The following is a 17,618-nucleotide window of genomic DNA, read 5'->3' as shown; positions in this document are numbered from 1 at the left end:
CCAAGAGACTGAATTCCCCAAAGTCAAGAGCCAACCCTCCCTACTCTGAGAGTCCTAGACTAGGCCAGAATTCTGGGTCCAGAATTCCCAGAACCCTGGGAAACCCTTAGTGTTTCCACCCTGTAGAGCTAGGCCAGACGTGACCACACCAGCCAGCCCTCCCCATGGCCTGGGATCTCAGGACAAAGAGCCTTCCCTTCCCCATTCTGGCCCGGCTCCCTCCACAGCCTAACCAGGAGCCATGTGGCATCCAGACCACAGCTTCCCACCAGTGCCGCTTTAGTTTGTCTCCTTTATTTTACCAAAAATAACAATAATAAAGTCTTCCCTCTGTTTCACAAAAATAGATTTCCCGTCTCCCCAACCCCTCTGCAGTCAGCACTGGCCACGGCCTAGAACCCATCTTCCAGTCCTCAGTCCTCCCTGAGGGAATCTCTGATCCCTGGACCCCACCCCAACCCAGAGCCTCCAGCAAAGCTGCTGGGTCAGTGTTTCCCCTGGGAACTTCTCCAGAGACAGCTGTCTCAGGTCCAGCTGGCTGGCCTCAGGAGCCTCATACACTTCCCCAGAGATCAGGCAGCTTCTGGACCACTGAGAGGGGCATGACTTTGGAGGCTTGGCTCAGCAGACAGCCCCAGCCAACCTGAGAGGCAGTGGGGCACTCTGGCATTCACTAGAAGTCTTTGCTCAAAGCAGGAACAGTTGTGCCCTAGAGAGGGGCTGTCAGACCATCTTTCCACATGCATCTCACCTCCCTATGAAGCAATCCACAGGCCCTGAGGTGGAGTCAGGACCCCTGGTTTCTACTCCAACTCCATAAAAGCCTTGCTATGAGGCCTTGGACAGTTTCTCCCTCCTTTCCTCAGGGCTTCCGTTTCCTCCTAGGTACACAGATGATTCTGTGAGACTGGATAATCCTCAGGCCCTTCGTGGCTGTCCATCCTGGCCTCCCAGTGTAGAGGCTCTTGGAGGGGAGGGCCCCGCTTCTGCTTCAGTTTCCCCACCTGTGGATCTGGGCACAGGGCTGGGCATGGCGGTGCTGAGTAATGGAGTGTCAAATCAACAGTTTCTCTGTGGATAGCTATCCAACCAGCTGGACTGTCTCGGGGATGGTTGGGAAGGAGGCAGGTCCTTGCAGAATGGGGGCTTTCCAAGCCTAGAAGAGTCCATTCACTAGCAACACATCTTCAGTGTCCTGGGATGGGAGAAAAGACTCTGGAGTTCCCCAATTCAAGTTCCACTGGCTCCTTGGGCTGGAGGATTATTTTGTGCTGGGCTTCAGATCCTGAGAGCCAAGTCTACAGATTCTGGGAGCTAGACTGGAGTATATGATTTCCAGTTTAGGGACCAGAGGACCTTTGTGGATATAAGGGATCAACCCCAGCCCTCAAGAGGCTGTCTATAATCAGGCTTTCCTGGAGGCAGAGGGATGAGTGAAATGCTAGTTCCTGGGTATCTTTGGCTGAGCAAATCAGAACATGTGTCCGTGGTGGGCCAGGGGTGTAGGTATCCAGGGCAAGACCCCCTCCTTACCTCCCTATAGCTCCCCAGAACTCATGCTTATGGAAGACGGTAGCCTAAAGGTTAAAATATAGAGCTACATCTACAATCACATTTTGTGCACTTTTACACATGGTCAGAGTGGGGACGCTGACCTGTCATCACTCCTACAGTGGTCGTGGTCTGGTGGTCCCAATCCCTATTAACTTCCTTCTTCCTTCCCTCCTTCCTTCCATTCATCCATTTACCTAACATTTATGGAGGGCCTACTATGTGCCAGGGAGGATCTAAAGCAGCTAGTTCTTATAGAGACACCCCACAGTGAAAACCACATACACACACACATACACTCACACACACTCAGAGTCATCTGTATTCACTCACACAGATTGCTCACTCTCTAGTACCTTTCTTGCTATCACTCAACCACATCCACATTCCCCAAATAGGCAAGGGAACCACCATGGAAGGGTCAAGTATTGGAGCAGAAACCTAGCCAATCCCACCCCTAAACTTCATGTGGAGATGTAGCTCCTTTTTTCCTTCTGTGTGACCACTTTTAAGCTCTCCCCTTCTCCATTCATAAGCAGTCAAGGGGCATGTGGGCAGACTCCTGAGAACCACAAGTTCAGGGGCTTTGCGTGTGTGGAAGAGTCCCAGGCACTTCAGATTTCTCTGCTACCAGACTACTGAGGGTTCTCTCTCCAGACACTCTGTGTTCACATGGTCCATCTGACAGTCAACAACTCCAGACCTGGGTTCAGTGACAGATCCGCTCTGTCATCTCCCTCTGCAGAGACATAAGGCGGAAAGGGATGAGTCAGAGCTCAACCTACCAGGCAGCCCCTTCCCAAACTATAGGGCCTGGCTGTTCTTCTGCCTGAACCTGGCCCCTTTCTGCCCCCACTCCCAACTCCAGACTATAGACTTAAGTCTGTAAACTGAGACTTGAATGAATTCTCTATTAAAGAACAGAATCTGCTGCTAAATGAATTGCCTTCTTCTAATCTATCCACTTGGGTATTAGATTTTCTTGAAGTAGATAGCTTTTGGATCTGAAAATTCTGAGGCTAGCCTTGGTTGGAGAGGGCAACAGGGGCCTTACCAGTGGCTCTAGCTCCCGCTGGTCCACCAGGCTGAACTCGCGGATGAAATAGTAGAAGTGTTTATAGCAAGTGTTGACATGTGCCTCAGCCCCCATGCTGAGGATGCTGTCAAAGTGGTGAATGTAGACGTGGACAAAGACACGGAAGAGGCGGGTCAGGATCTTGGTGCAGACCTGCTGGAAGTTCTTGGGGAAGGGAACTCCTAGGGGGTGGGGATGGGCAGAAGTGGTGGGGATCAGCATCCTGGTGATGAAACACTGCCCAACCCTGCCCTCCCCATTCCAGGCCTAGGATGGCCACTTCCCTGCCAGGGACAGAGAGAGACCATGGTCCACTTTCTCCCCACTTCCCTTTTGAACAAAGCACAAATCTCACTGTGCCCCTCCCTTGCTGAAATACAAATCATCTCCCACATTTTCCCATCACCCTGAGCAGGACTCTGCAACTGTGTTTGGGTCACTGACCAACCGTTCTTTGGCTATGATGAAAGTTATGTTCAAATTCTCCACAGAAATATGTGTGTCTGCAGGTGCTGTCCTGTGACACCTGGGTTACAATTCCAAGGCGAGTTTATCAACATCTAGGGTCCATTTTTAAAAACATTGGTCTTTGGGATTAAGTTCTAACTGCACAGCATGGTGCCTGCTCAAGGACTTTCATGATCTGATCCTGACCTCCTTCTCCAGCCCCACCCCAACCCTTCCTTTTCATAACATTCACACAGCAGGTCCCAGATCCCCAATCCCGAGAACTACAAAATCCTCAAGAACTAGTTCAGATATCTCTCATTCCTTCAACTATTCGATAACACTTACGAAGAACCTTCCATCTTTGAGCCACGTTCTGTGCTGGGCCCTCCTCACCTTTTGCTTCATATGGTAATGGGTACCATAGCCCTTATAGATATGATAAAGTAGAAGTGTGTGGTGGTGACACACGACAGTGAAGCCACTTGCCCAAGGCCATGCTTCTTGATTAGACAGACTGAAGGCAGGATTAAATGCTGTTGGCACTGCACTGCTGTGACCCGCAGAGATAAATGCCACAGCCCCTGCCTGAGGGAAGCCCGGTACCTGTGAAAAAGACACAATTTCTGCACAGCCCCTCACACTCAGGGTAGAGATCTTGGTGGCGATGCCATCTTCTCTGCTGTGGCAGAGTCATCCCCAGGGTTAAGGTACAGATACCTGGGGCTCACAGTCCTGAGTTAGAAGAGGCTACAAGAGAATAAGAGCCCAGACACAGGCCCACACTGGTCCACCCTGCTCCATACTGGTCCTCACTGCTCTCAGGTGGGGTTAAGCCCTGCCTCCCTGTGAGCCCTACGAGGCCCAGCCCATATTCCTCAGACTTGTCCTGCCCATCTAGACTTGGGGCCCTGGGTCTTAAGAGACCTGAGCTGCACTTCTGAATCCCTCCTGATTCAGTGCACTGCCTCTGTTGGCCTCAGTTCCTCCTATGTGAAATGCAGATGCCCACTGTTGGGCATGATGGTGCAGGAAATGGCAGGCCCCCAGCTGGGGAGGGGCTGTGAGCACTGAATCATGACTCAGTGCCCAGCCTCTCTCAGTATTCAGACATCTCCCCTCTGGGCTTGACCACCCTGCCCAACCCATCTCTGATTCCTACAGCCTTGATGTGGAGGAACGGGAGGCCAGATGGGGGTGGGGCTGCTGTGATGAATACGGTGTCATGCCTGCTCAGCTCCTGGGCTGACACCCGCTATTGCTGCCCTTGGGTGGGGAAGCAGGGCCAGTGTGACTTCACTCATCTCCTCTCCCCACCCTTACAGGCCCAGGCTGCCCAGCTGAGATAAGAAAAGGCCCCTTGGCTTGGGCCTGACAAGGGAAAATTCTGCCCTCTGAGCCCCCTGAGGTAGAGATACAATCTGGCCTTCCCAATCCCCACCCCTTTCCCTTTCCTGGAGCAGGGAGTCAGAGGGAGCTCCCAGGAGGTTGCAAGTCAGTCAGCCAAGGCAAGGTGACCTGTTAGGAGCACCTAGAGACATCTGTTCTAGAAGGTTCTGAGAATCATAGTGGTCTTGCCAGGGTGGTTCCTGGAAGGACACTTAAGCCTCAGATAAGGGTCCCAAACAGAACCACGTAGTCCTAGGTCAAGATGCCTAATTTTGAACAGACACTTAACCTCTCTGAGGCTGTTTCCTCTTCTACAAAATAGGGATGAAAATCATGCCCCCCCCCCCCCCCCCCGCCACCCCTTACGGAATTGCTGTGTCAACCTAAATGCCTCATCTGTAGAATGGCCTCTTGTGGCTCCTTCCCTCCCTGGCCAGGCCTGATTTGCCTGCCAGGTGGCACTCACCAACACGAGTGGGAAAGACGTCCTCGTCATTGATGAGGCCCTCAATCCAGTCCATGAGCAAGGCCATGTAGCGCGGCGCTGAGAGCTTGGCAGGCCGCCTATACTGGCGCTCGTCCTGCCAGCGGTACTCATAGCGGGGCCCTCCGGCCATGACCGGGCAGCTAGTCTCACTGCAGCGCTCAGCCATGGTGCCATAGATGAGGTTGATGCGATTGAAGAAGTCTACCACGTGCACGGCGATCCAGTCGTCGATGTTCTCTCCTGGTGGCAGCCTCACCACAGTGCGCAGGTCCAGGCCTGACTTGAGTGATGCCTGTGCCTTCTTGTACAGCTCGAAGCGCTGTGTGCCTGGTTCAAAGCGCTTCCGAGGCCGGAATGTCTTGTCCTTGGCGAACACCTGCTTCAGGCACAGTGCCATGGCCAGGCGGGGCTGAGGGCAAGGTGTCCAGGGGCAGGACCTGTGGCTGCCCTGCCAGGGCCAAGGGCACGGAGAGAGCATGGTGGTGAGGTCCTCGCCAAAAGGGCTTTGACTTCCCAACACATCATTTCCCTCTCACTCTCAGCTTTTGGCCCACCTCAGCCTTTGCCTGGAGTCTAAGTCTTCCTCATCCCCTAAGTCCAGGGCCCCTGCCCTATTTCCAAGCTACCCTTGCTCCCCCTGCCAAGCACCCACAGCCCCCCCCATCTCATTTTGCTACCTCTCCCCTTTCACTGCATCTCACAGAGGTCTGGGCCTGGGTTCCAAACAGGTGCTCATCAGACTTACTGTTGACTATTAGAGAGGTGGCAGAGGCCCTCCAGGAGGCAGGGGCCTGGATGAGATGACCTCAGGGGTGCCCTGTGGACCAGGTGGTGCAGCGTGGGAGAGGCTGGCTGTATTGTGCTGGGGGTTGGGGTAGGGAGCAAGGCCCCGCCTTCAGCTTCCTCTGGGATATCCCGAGTCCATCCGGCCACCGGGGATTCCCAGGGAGCGGGAGGGACTTTTCTACCAAAAATGTACTTTCCTTTTATTACCTCCGAAAGAGGAAAGGGACCTCATGTGGCCAGCTGGTGGCCTCTGAGTGTGGCTGCAGGCACTAGAGGAGAGGGGGAGGTGGCAGGTCCAGATGGGTACCACTTCCTCCAACAGTGGCTAGAGATCCCTCCCTACCAAGCCAGCCTCCTCCAGACCCAAAACTGAACAAGCTGCCGGCTCCTCCTGCACCTGACAGTACAAGCTCGGTGAGCACCTACTATGTGCCTGGCACTGGAAAGTAGGGGAATATAGTCAGATCTACCCAGCTGGGCCTATCTAGAATTCAGACAAATTTGTTTTGCCTCTTAAATGGAGGCATCCCAGACTCAGAACAGAGTTTGGAACAGCAGGCTTGGAGGCAGACAGGGGTCCTGGGTTCTAGTCTCAGCTTTTCCATGGCTGGGTGATCCCCGTAGCAGGCATGAGTCTCACCCATGCAACATCCTGGGTCACTCAGATACAGACTAGGTTTCTGGGACTGGTGTGGTAGTCACCTCACCTACGCTGTACATGTGTGAGCTCTTGGGAAAATCAGACCCAGGTACCTGCTGAGAATGGAATTTAGCCACAGACTGAGGGCTAAGCCTGAGTGTAAGCTAAGCACTGAGCTGTGGCTCCAGGCTGACCTCTGACCTGGCCCTGACCCTGGTCAATTTGAGTCCTGACTCTAGCCCTAGACTGAGGCTGAACACAGCCACAAACAAAGCCTCGCCTTAACCTCAGAGCTGATATGAAGCACCTTCCTGTCTCACGTCTCTAATAATGCTGGGAAGAATGGAGGAATGAGGACAGGAACAAGGTGACAATTGGGGGAGGTATCAGGTTAGGCAACAAGTCAGGCTAGTGGAGAAATTTGGAACAAGGATTCTTTCTTGGACCCATAACAGGCAGGCCAGGATGGGGATGGTCAAGAAAATGACAGGTGGTATGGACAGGAGGGGCAGATCTCCCAGCAGGATCTTGTCCTCTTGAAAAAACCCCTTGAAGATGTGGAAAGTCATCTCACCCATTTCCTTATCCTTGACTTCTACCCAAAGAAGTCCCCAGTGTGGCTCCTGAACTTCCTGATCCCAGAGGAGATTTCCACCCTTCACATGCCACCTGCATTCTAAACTCTGCTTGTGGCAGGTGCTTCCAAAAATCATTCCTACTGCAATTAGGCGGGGTTCCTGGTTCTCCTCCTTTGCACAGCCCCCTTTACTGACAGTTACCAATAGACTACCACCTGAGCATTCATCATCTCACCCCACCTTTCCTGCCCACTTCCCTCCACCAGCCACCCAGGGCTGTTTCCTGATCCCCCACCCTCCTGCCCCCATGTTTTTCTTCCACTGGTCTCTCTGACTACACATGACCAGGTTGAATGCTACCTCCTCCCACAGCCCTCTCTACTAAACCCAGAAGCCTTTCTCCTCAGGTGGAAGCTGCCCTTTGGCCATTGTTGCCCCACCCCCACCCCAGCCTAAGTCAGGGCACATAGCTGATGCTCAGGCTTTAAGGAAACCTTACAATCAAGAACTATAGAGTTGAAAGAGCCCTGAAAAATCAACCGACCAACCCACTTCTTGCACAGATGGGGAAACGGAGGTCCTCTTTCTGAGGAGCCACCATTCACAAAGCAAGTTTCTGGCAGGGGATCTCTAATGATTGAATTGGGAACCAGGATAAGGTGGGGCGCAGCCCATGACAATGAGTAAAGGACCATTTTCTTGTACTGGCTGGTCACTGGTCTGGTGGAGGTAAGGGGAAATGAGGGGAGTGGAGGGAGAGAAAGGAGGGGAGTGGGGGGAGAGGAGAAGCATATTCCCACCAATTAGATGAACCTAATTCCTATCCCCCAACATGCTGAACCTCCCCCTTGCCCCCACAACACCTTAAGTGACCTGACAGTGAGCTAGACTCCCATCTTCTGGTTGTAGAATGTCAAGATCTGGGTCTTTCCCCAAGAAAATGTAAGTAAACTTCAGGAAGGGGAGGGAGGGAATCTATACACACCCCTTGTCTCCTCACTTCCCACTCCCATGCCCTTGCTGAGTTTCCATCCCTCACAGAACCTCTGTCCCTTCCCTGAATCATGGCCATTTCTGCCTCTCAGTCCCTGCTGCTAATTCTCTGTGTCCTTTTACTCCTAAAGTGCCCAGTGATGACTCACTCCCTGGGTGGGCATCTGGATGGGCTTCCCAAAGGACCACAGAATGGTCCTGTCTGTTCTTGACATTTACCACCCCCCTGCCAGAGCCACACCTGCCACTACTCTGACCTGGCCCAGGATCTTGGACAGGGGCTGGACCCAGTTTGAACCCAGAATGCAGCCTACGGCTGTAGGATGGGTGTGCGGGGGCGCCCTGAGGTCAGAGATCCAAGAGAAAGGTAGGGGCGGGACTCCACGCTCTTCCCACCGCGCCCGGTCACCCTCGCCCACCCCTTGCCCTCCCCCTGAACCCCCCTGACCCCCTCGCCCAGCTGCCGGGACAGACCTGTCTTAGGACCCAGAGGCGCAGGCCTGACGTTTCCGCTCCCGAAGACACGCCCCCCTCAAACACCGCCACCCCCAACCCCGACTTTCACAGCTCTGAGCCTCGGACCCCGGACCGAGCGCCTGCGGCCAGCCTGCCTTGGGGCGGACGTCGCCTCCGGTCGAGGCCACGCCGGGACAGCCGAAGAAATGAAAGTGGCAGCGAGGCTGGGCCGTGCGCGCGGCGGGGGCGCGGGAGCTCACTCACGGGGACCGCCTCGGTCCTCCTCTCTGGCCGCAGGGTCACATCCCCAACACGCTGGGTCGCGTCCTCCTCCCGTTCTCCGGCTGGGCCGGTTCTCTCGCCTGTCCACCGGCCCGCCCGCCCCGCCGGGCCGCGGTCGCCCTCCGCCCCCGCGGCGACGCCAGCTCCGCCCCCGCCCTCCCGGCCCGAAGCGCCGCGGCCGCCGGGCGGGGAAGGGGCGGGGAAAGGGGACCCCCTCCCAGTGCACAGACGCACGCCCGCCTTTCCGGGAAGTCCGAATCGTGCTCCCAGCTTCCCGCTGGGCAAAGGACGGACTGAGCAGCTGGCCCTGGCCGAGTCCCCTTGGACTTCTGCCACAGAGGCAGCCTCCGCTTCCTCAACTGTAAAATGGGGACAGGCCCAGCTTGTGTGTGGAGCAGAAACAAGGAGCTGCTAGGTAATGGTGGTTTCCTGTGTTCCACTGTCCCTGAGCTCAATCAGGATCGGGTCTGCCCTATCCGCTCTCATACCCTCGGTTCCTGGCATGGTGCCTGGCACATAGCTGGCACTTAATTAATGCCCATTTGCTGAGTGAATAAATGCTTTGGTAAACACAAGCTGAGTCCCTCACCCAGCACTGAAAGGACAATGCTCAGATGGCAGGCTTACACCGCCCCCCCCCCCCCCCCCCCCCCGCGATCATGCCTGGAAGCTTTGCTCAGGCTGGGCAGATTCTCCTCACTCCTCAAAGTCACCCCATTTCCCCCACAAGACCTTTGTTCCAGCTCTTCCCAGTTTGAAGTATCTTCTTTACCTCATTTCTTCCAACCAAATCCAAACCTTTAAGACCTGATCTGCTCTCTCTACTTTTCAGCTTAGGTTCCTCCCCTGAGGGCAGACAGATATCCCATACCACGACTTGGGCGGACTTGGGGACTTGGGCCGTGGTCCCCAGGCCCAGAGACCAGTTGGCTGACTCTCCTGGGATGGAAGGGAAGGTTGGAGGCCTTCTAGGGTGGGAGGGCCAAGGCAGAGATACGGGCTACAGAAGTCACACTGGAGGGGTGCAGAAGATGAGCAGGTGTGGGGTAGGGGGAGCTGGCAGCAGGAGGTAGGCATTTACCATTGCACAGATCACTGGGTTCCTCTTGTGTCTGGATCTTCTGCTTGCTTGATGGCATGAGAACAGACTGGATTCTTAAGAATCCCAGCTCCTAGGGCGCCTGGGTGGCGCAGTCGGTTAAGCGTCCGACTTCAGCCAGGTCACGATCTCGTGGTCCGTGAGTTCGAGCCCCGCGTCAGGCTCTGGGCTGATGGCTCGGAGCCTGGAGCCTGTTTCCGATTCTGTGTCTCCCTCTCTCTCTGCCCCTCCCCCGTTCATGCTCTGTCTCTCTCTGTCCCAAAAAAAAAAAAAAAAAAGAATCCCAGCTCCTAGAACTGAGGATTCATTCTTTTGTGAAGCACTTATTTTTGCCCAGTCTAAAGTTCTTTTTTTTTTTTATATGATGTCTGAGTCTTCACTCTTCCCCAAATCCCCTATAAGCAAACAATCACATGCTCTAGCGTATGCAGAAGGAATTCTAATCTAGTCCTTCATTTGTTTGATATCCTAATCAATACCTTTACTGAGCACGACTGTGCACTGAGAGCCTGGGATCAGGTGATGAAGCTGACCCAGTGGCTGACCTCAGGTGCTTACAAGTCAGCAGTAGGTCCAACACTCAGAGCTAACACAAGGCCAGAGCTCAGTCATCCAGAAGTGAGAACACGGTTATGGACTGATGGCAAGCCCTTTGTAAGAGCGGGGTTATCTGCAGGAAGCACATGGAACACTCAAATTGGGCACTTTAAGGAGAGTTTAAAGGAGGCACTATTTAGAGGTGTAGTTAATGTGTAGGGAAACCACAGGGATGGCATATCACTGAAGGGCTAGCAAGAGCAGCCCTTTGCTATCTACCCTAGGCTGAAGCTGTCACCCCCAAGCTGCAGGGGTGCTAGGAGGGAGTGGTAAAAGTGGGAACTATGAGGAGGGGGCTACTGACTGGAGCTGTGGCCTAAGCTCGATGGACATACCCAGCTCAGAGCAATCATAGTGCAAAGGTCTGGGGGAAAATCCTACCCAAAGCCTGGACAAGGGAACCTCTATACAGCCCATTGAGGTGGGCCTTCCAGGACCTAAAGCTGGAGGGAGGAGGATGCAGAGTGTGGCTGGAGAGGCAATAGAAGTTAAATGCTTGGCACATGGGCCCAGGGACTGTGACTCCACAAAGGAAATAGAAACCGCTTGTGCTTTCCTTATCATTCAGTTCTAAATATTTTGAAATTTCATTGTCATTTCCTCTTTAACTCATGGATGATTTAGAAGTACGATTTTAGTTTCTCAGCCTATGGGAGGTTTATATTTTTCTTGTTGACTTCTAATTATATTGCATTGTGGTTGGAGATCATGGTCTGTAAGATTCTTTGGAATGTGATGTGACTCCCTCTGTGGTTTTCTACATGGTTATTTGTTGTACCTCTGAGCTGAGTTTTATAGGATGGGCAGGAGTTTGCCTGGTAAAGAGTGAAAAGCACAGAATCGTATGTTGTGGGAAATATAAATGATCCATTCTGAAGGAACTTCAAAAGTTCCCAGCTCATCCACAGGGCTCCCTGGCATCTGCCTCAATACAAACTGACAGGCTGGCAGGTGGAAGGGTTGGGAGAAGCCAGAGATAACCCAGGTTCCTCAAACACCTGTATCTCCTTCTTATGGCTCTCAGTCTGGGCTAGAGAGACTGTGTTCTTCCAGACCCAGACCTTGGAGAACAAGGTCGAGGCTTTACACACATTAGCTGTGTGACCTTGGGTTGCTCCTACCCTCTCTGATGGCATGTTGTAACCCTATGGGACAGACACTGGTCCATCCTACTGTGTCCTGAGTGTTTGTGGCTCAAATAAGGCCTTGTCTCTGAAGCTTGGTGGGAGCCATCAAGGACCTAGTTGAGGATGTACCCTCTTCTACTGCACAGCCTGGGCACATGACTCCTCTATGAGAGCTCCAAGTGGCAGCCATGTTGTGTCCAGACCTGGGTACCTGTGTATTTGTGGAAGTCTCTGCTCCTCTGTGTGTGTGTCTGGGAAAGTCTACTTCCCCATTTGTGCCACAAGAGTATCTTCCACCCACACCATTTCAAATCCCTTATCAGGACCAACTTCCTGCTCCTGCCTGCCCCCCCTCCCCATAGGCCTGTAGGCCTGTACCCAGTGACTCTGCTGATACAGAGTGACCTTTCCCTGGGGACTCCACAGCCCCTCCTATAGAAAGCACCCCCTCATTTCCACACTCCCCCCAGAATGGGTGACGGTACTCTCCAGCTCTCCCCACCAGGTATCTGGCCTATAGCCAGATGGGGCCCACCTTCCCCTCATTCTCCAAAGGAAAAATTTCTATTTCAGCTTCTGCCCCTCCCTGCCCAGAAGGCAGGCTCTGTCATCCTGAGTCGTCCATCCTGGCACTTGGAGAAAAAAGTGAAGGATACTGTCATGGCAGTTAAGAGGAATTGAGTTTAGATTTCCTTTAGCTTGAGGAAGATAAGTTTCAAGGGAATGTGACAGGGGAAGACAAGGTAGAAAAGGATTTACATTAAAATTCTGTGTGACTTTGGACAATGCATTTATTCTTTCTGAGTCGATTTCCCCTTCTGTAAAATAGAAACAACAAAACAAGAGCTGCGAGGGTCAGATGCAATAATCTTTGTAAACTGCAGAAAGCCAGTCTTTTGGGGCGGGGGGTGCTGCCTTCAAGCATCTGGCAGGCTTTTGTGTAGAAGAGGGTTTGCTCTTGTCCTTGTGGTCCTGGAATGCAGGGGCAGAGACCCAGGCAGTATGAAACACCCAGAACTGTCCAGTCACACAGCCTGGTTGTGCTCCAAGGTGCTCCTCCCTCCAGGCTCCCCACCCACCCTTGGAGTGAGAGGTATAGTTGTGTGCATATGGGCCTTAGGACAATTTCACAGCCCTCTGACCTGACCCCCAACTTGGCCCTGGTGGGCATTGCCCCCTCCCCTAGGTGCATACCCTCCAACCACTTGGGTTAGTTCCCAGTTAGTTCCCAGGGGAGGTGATAGTATGTGTGTGTGTGTGTGTGTGTGTGTGTGTGTGTGTGTGTGTGTTGGGCCGGGGCAGGGGCAGGTTCACCAGTGTCCCAGGCTCAGCCTTCCATAGAGCCTACTACAAAGCCTGCATAGGAAGTTCTGTCCCACTCTACTCATGATAGATCAGTGGTTGCCAGGAGTTAGAGGTGGGGAGGAGAGTGTGACTATAAAGACATAGCATATGGGACTTTCTCTGGGTCACAGGTCTGTGTCTTGATTGTGGTTCCACAAACCTATACATGTTATAAAAATTCACAGAACTATATACAAAAGAAAAAAATGAAAAATGAGTGCATTTGGGGATGTCTGGGTGTCTCAGTCAGTTAAGTGTCTGACTCTTGACATTGGCTTCAGGTTATGACCTCACAGTTCATGAGTTCGAGCCCTGCATCTGGCCCTGCATGGGCTCTATGCTCTTATGCCTCTGCTTAAGATTCTCTTTCCCTCTGCCCCTCCTCTCTCTCAAAAAAAGAAAAAAAAAAAAAAGAAAAATGAGTATATTTGGTGAAATCCAAATAAAGTTTGTAGTTTTAAATGTCAGTTTCCTGGTTGTGATCATTACTAAATGCACTGAGGGAAGCCGGGGAAAGGGTACACAGGAGCTCTGTGTCATTTTTGCAACTTCCATGTGAGTCCAAGATTATTAAAAAAATATTTTTTTAAACACTGACTACAAGACATATCAGTTGCAAGTTGTGGATCTTTGGATCCTGATTTGAACAAATCAACTGTAAAAATATTTATGAAATAATTAGGAAATTTGAATGACTTACTTTTGATAATATTACGGAATTATTGTTATTTTAGGATTTTTTTGGTAAGTACTTGTCTTTTAGAAATATAAACAAAAGAATGTAAGGATGAAACAATCTGATGTCTAGGATTTGGAGGGAAAGTAGGTGAGGGTAGATATGAAACCAGATTGTCATGTGTTAAAAATTTTTTATGCTGAGTCACAGGGACTTGGGGTTTGTTATACTATTGGCTCTACTTTTGTATACATTTTAATATTTCAACAGTAAGTTGAAAATCATTAATGGCAATATATTTAATTTTTTTTTTAATTTTTTTTTATTTTAGAGAGAGAAAGAGAGTGCATGAGTCGGGGGATAGGAGCAGAGGGAGAGAGAGAGACTCTTAAGCAGGCTCTATGCCCAGCATGCAGCCTGATGCTGGGCTGCATCCGACAACCTTGGGATCATGACCTGAGCCAACATAGTCAGACGCTCAACTACTCAACTGAATGAGCCAGCCAGGCACCCCAAAACTTATAAACAGTAATAGGTAAACTTATCAACAATTAAATTACACAATAATTATTACTTATTTAAATAATAAGTATTTACTTATTAACAATAATTGAGTAAACTTATTAACAATAAGTTTTAAAAAGGAACCACACAAGGGCAGATTTCTAGGCCTCTCTCATAGAGATTCTGTTTCAGTATCTCTGGGGTGGGGCCAGGAATCTGCTATTTAGCAAGCTACCCAGGGATATTTATTCAGAAGACTAAGGTTTGAGAACCTGTGCTACAGATTGAATGCTTATATCACCCCGTCAAATTCATATGTTGAAACCTAATCACCAGTGTGATGGTATTTGGAGGTGGGGCCTTTGGGAGGTGAGGACGATATGAGGGGAGAGTCCCTCAGGAATGAGATTAGTGTCCTTGCAAAAGAGACCCCAGAGAATACCCTTGCCTCTTCTCCCATGTGAGGACACAGCAAAAAGATGGCCATCTGTGATCCAGGAAGCAGGTCCTCACAAGACTCTGAAGCTGTGAATGCCTTGACTTTGGGCTTCCCAGCCTCCAGAACTGTGAAAAATAACTTTCTGTTGTTTTTAAGCCAACCAGTCTATGGCATTCTGTTACAGCAGCCTGGACTAAGACAACCGCTTCCTGTTCCCTGTTTTACTTGTGGGGCAGAGTCAAGCTGGAGGCCCTCCCAGAGGCCCGGGGTGCTGTCTTCTAGTAATGATAGTAGTAAATTAGTGTAAACGTCTTACAGAGACAGCATGGTGGAGTGAAAACAGTATACCCACTGCATTCATTTGTTCATTTATTCATTCATTCCATAGTATTTACTGAGGACTCATTGGATGTCAGGCACTGCATTTGGCAGACACGCTGTATTTGCCCTTGCTGTGTGGGTGCTGACAAAAGCCTCAGTCTTGTGAGGATTTTCTACCCGGTCCAGGTGTCCCATTTCACAGCTCATAAAACTGAGGCTACACTAAGGTGCCTGGCTGGTTCAGTCAGTAGTGCATGGGACTCTTGATTTCCGGTGTGTGAGTTCAAGCCTTACTCTGGGCACGGAGCTTACTTAAAACAAAAAGGAAAACAAAAACCTGAGGCTACAGAAGATCATTACATGCAACCAAAAGAGATCTGCTCTTAAAGGGGAAAGTCCTTGACTATCATCACTTGGTCTAACTTCCTCAGAGTAAATGGGAAACATGAGGCACAGGGAGTGAAGGGGATGGGCCCAAAGGTAAATAATGACAAAAAAGCCATTCAGTGAGCTTTTTATATACCTGTGCTTGAGATGCATTTTCTCATTTCTTCCTCTCATCAGCCCTGGGAGGGAGACAGGTTTGTCTTTCTAGAGCTGTGAATTGTCCTTCCCTCCAGAGAGAGAGAAGAAGGAGTGGGCAAGAGAGAAAGAGGTTATGCTCAGGGGGAAGAAGGCAGTGGGCATGTTAGGATGACACCCCACGCTCTGCCCTACAGCTCTCTCTGGGAGGACCACTAGGTCCCATCTTAGCTTCATTTCCTGGAGGTGGGAAAACTGCTCCTCCCAGCCAGAAAGCAGCTGTTCAGGCAGTGGGTGGGGCCCTGCTTCTAGGACTCACACTGCACCCTGTGGAGTCTGAATTCCACAGCAAGTACAGCCCGTGACTTCCACAGTTGTTACCCAGCTCCCCACGGGGCTGCATTTAGGGTTTCTTTCAAGAAACAGCTTAAGGAGTGCAGCTTTGCCCCAGGCTAAGGGAGATAAGAGTTCGCTCTCCTCTTCCAGGGAGTCTTCTTTCATCACACCAGCTGCCTGGAACCAATCCTCCTCACGGGGGAGCCCTTGGCACAGAAAGTTCTTAGTGCTTTGCAGAAAGTTCTCAGGACTTCCTGGTGAAGCCCAGGAGATTGTCTTCCCCTTTGGACAGTAAACCCTGAAAAGTGGGCTGTTCCTTATGTTACTCTCTCCTTGGAACCCTGTAGCAACAACTGACAGTTGTAAGGAACTTTTTGGTTTACAAAGTGCTTTCACCTCTCTGGTCGTTTTTGAGTCCTGTGACAAACCTGGGAGGCAAGCAATGGCTCCAAAAGGTTTTCGAAATGACTTGGCCAAGAGCCACAGCCTGAAAATGGTGGAGCTGGGACCCAGCCTCCTAACTCCAGTCATGGGTCTACCCCGTCCCACACATGAGTGCTTAGCACATGTACTGTTTAAGAGCTACCTCATATGACCCACTGGTAAATCAGGGAGAGAACAAATTGGCTTGGAAGGGAGCTAGACACTTTTCTAAAAACGGTCTCCTGGGAAAGTAGATGATAGCACAGACATTTGTGCCTGGATCCATGTTAGAGTATTAACAGCATTAAGTTCGCCCACCATCCTCAGTAACCTTGACACCACCTTAGATTTCTCACTCACTCTTTTGAGACCCTTGCAAAATCTGCCGGCACAGGTCATATTCCACACATTCTACAGATATAGCACCCAGGAGAGAAAGTCATTAAGGTGAGCTGCAGGTAGAAGGGGAAAAAAGAGAAAGACACAAAAAGGAGACAAGATACAGAGAGAAAGGTTCAGGAAAAGAAGGCTATCTGAGGGTCACTTGAGTGGAGGGTCTCTGCCTCTGGGAAGAAGGTATATGGTAGACCACCACTGAGATACCCAGAGCTTCCATGACCTTGAAAGCAATTCCCTCTCCACAGGGGTGCCCAGAGGACACAGTGCAGGCTGCTGGCTCTGAGACAAACTGAGAAGGGCGAGAAAGTTCCAGCCAATCAATCCCAGCTCCAATGGGGTGTGAGTCCCCCAGCAAGCTCTGTAGCTGAGTTCTCATCCATCCCCCATGCCTGCCCAGCTACCATACATCATCCCCCTCTGCTCCCTCACCACAGGCAAGAGCAAATATGCACAGGATGGATAGAGAGCTTCAGCCTACACAGGCAACACACAATTCTCTGTACAGCTGCAGGGTCCAGGCACAGATAATCCAGCGCAACAGATAATCCAGTATTTGGCTCCAGGGGTCACAAGCTGAGGAAATCTCAGCTCTCAAAATCATACAAGGAAGCCATCTGGACTCCAAGAGTCTGGGAAGGCCTCTGCTTTCCTCTGTTGTCCTTCAAAGTCCTTCCCTGGGACTTGCTAGGAATAGCCAGTCTCACCCCAGAAATCTTTCCTAGAAGCAGACAATAAGCCCAACCATTGTTTTTCAGATAGTTACAGTTGGGTTGCCTGACACCAAGGTGCAGAGAAAATTTGCTACAAAGAGATAGAAGGAATGTTGCTACCAACACCCTGTGTGACATTGGGAAAGTCATGTTGCCTGGTCTGGGGCCCTTTCTTTCAGGTGTATAATCACTACTTTATTGCAGGGGTTCCCAAACCAGGCTGAACTGTAAACTTACCTGGAGATTTATTTTCTAAATAGTTTCCCAGGCCTCACCTCAGACCAAAAGAATCCATATTTTAGTGGTGGGGCCCAAGAATCAACATCTTTGACAAGTTCTTTAGGTGTTTTTGATGCCCAACCACGTGGGAAAATTATACGCTTTAGGCCTCTTAAAAGCTGTCAAACTGTTAAATCTAATGAGCTAAGTAAGCAGAG

General features: G+C 51.1%; 1 protein-coding gene across 5 annotated transcripts; it reads right to left on the bottom strand.

The window, feature by feature from the left end:
- Window positions 1-272: 272 nt before the first annotated feature.
- Window positions 273-8,829, bottom strand: MOB3C (MOB kinase activator 3C). 5 transcript variants are annotated; one of them, XM_058717523.1, is made up of 5 exons: window positions 8,421-8,807; window positions 5,695-5,811; window positions 4,929-5,397; window positions 2,606-2,808; window positions 273-2,290 (listed from the first exon to the last, which is right to left on the bottom strand). In XM_058717523.1, the coding sequence occupies exons 3-5, from the start codon at window positions 5,344-5,346 to the stop codon at window positions 2,261-2,263; spliced, it is 651 nt and encodes a 216-aa protein (XP_058573506.1). In that variant the 5' UTR covers window positions 5,347-5,397; window positions 5,695-5,811; window positions 8,421-8,807; the 3' UTR covers window positions 273-2,260. The 5 variants fall into 5 exon arrangements, with proteins under 5 accessions (XP_058573506.1, XP_058573509.1, XP_058573510.1 ...); XM_058717526.1 differs by having other exon boundaries at window positions 8,667-8,787; XM_058717527.1 differs by lacking the exon at window positions 5,695-5,811 and having other exon boundaries at window positions 8,667-8,829.
- Window positions 8,830-17,618: the final 8,789 nt, after the last annotated feature.

Source organism: Neofelis nebulosa, chromosome 2 (assembly GCF_028018385.1).
Source record: "Neofelis nebulosa isolate mNeoNeb1 chromosome 2, mNeoNeb1.pri, whole genome shotgun sequence".
Classification (NCBI taxonomy): domain Eukaryota; kingdom Metazoa; phylum Chordata; class Mammalia; order Carnivora; family Felidae; genus Neofelis; species Neofelis nebulosa.
This window is presented reverse-complemented; position numbering and strand designations above follow the sequence as displayed.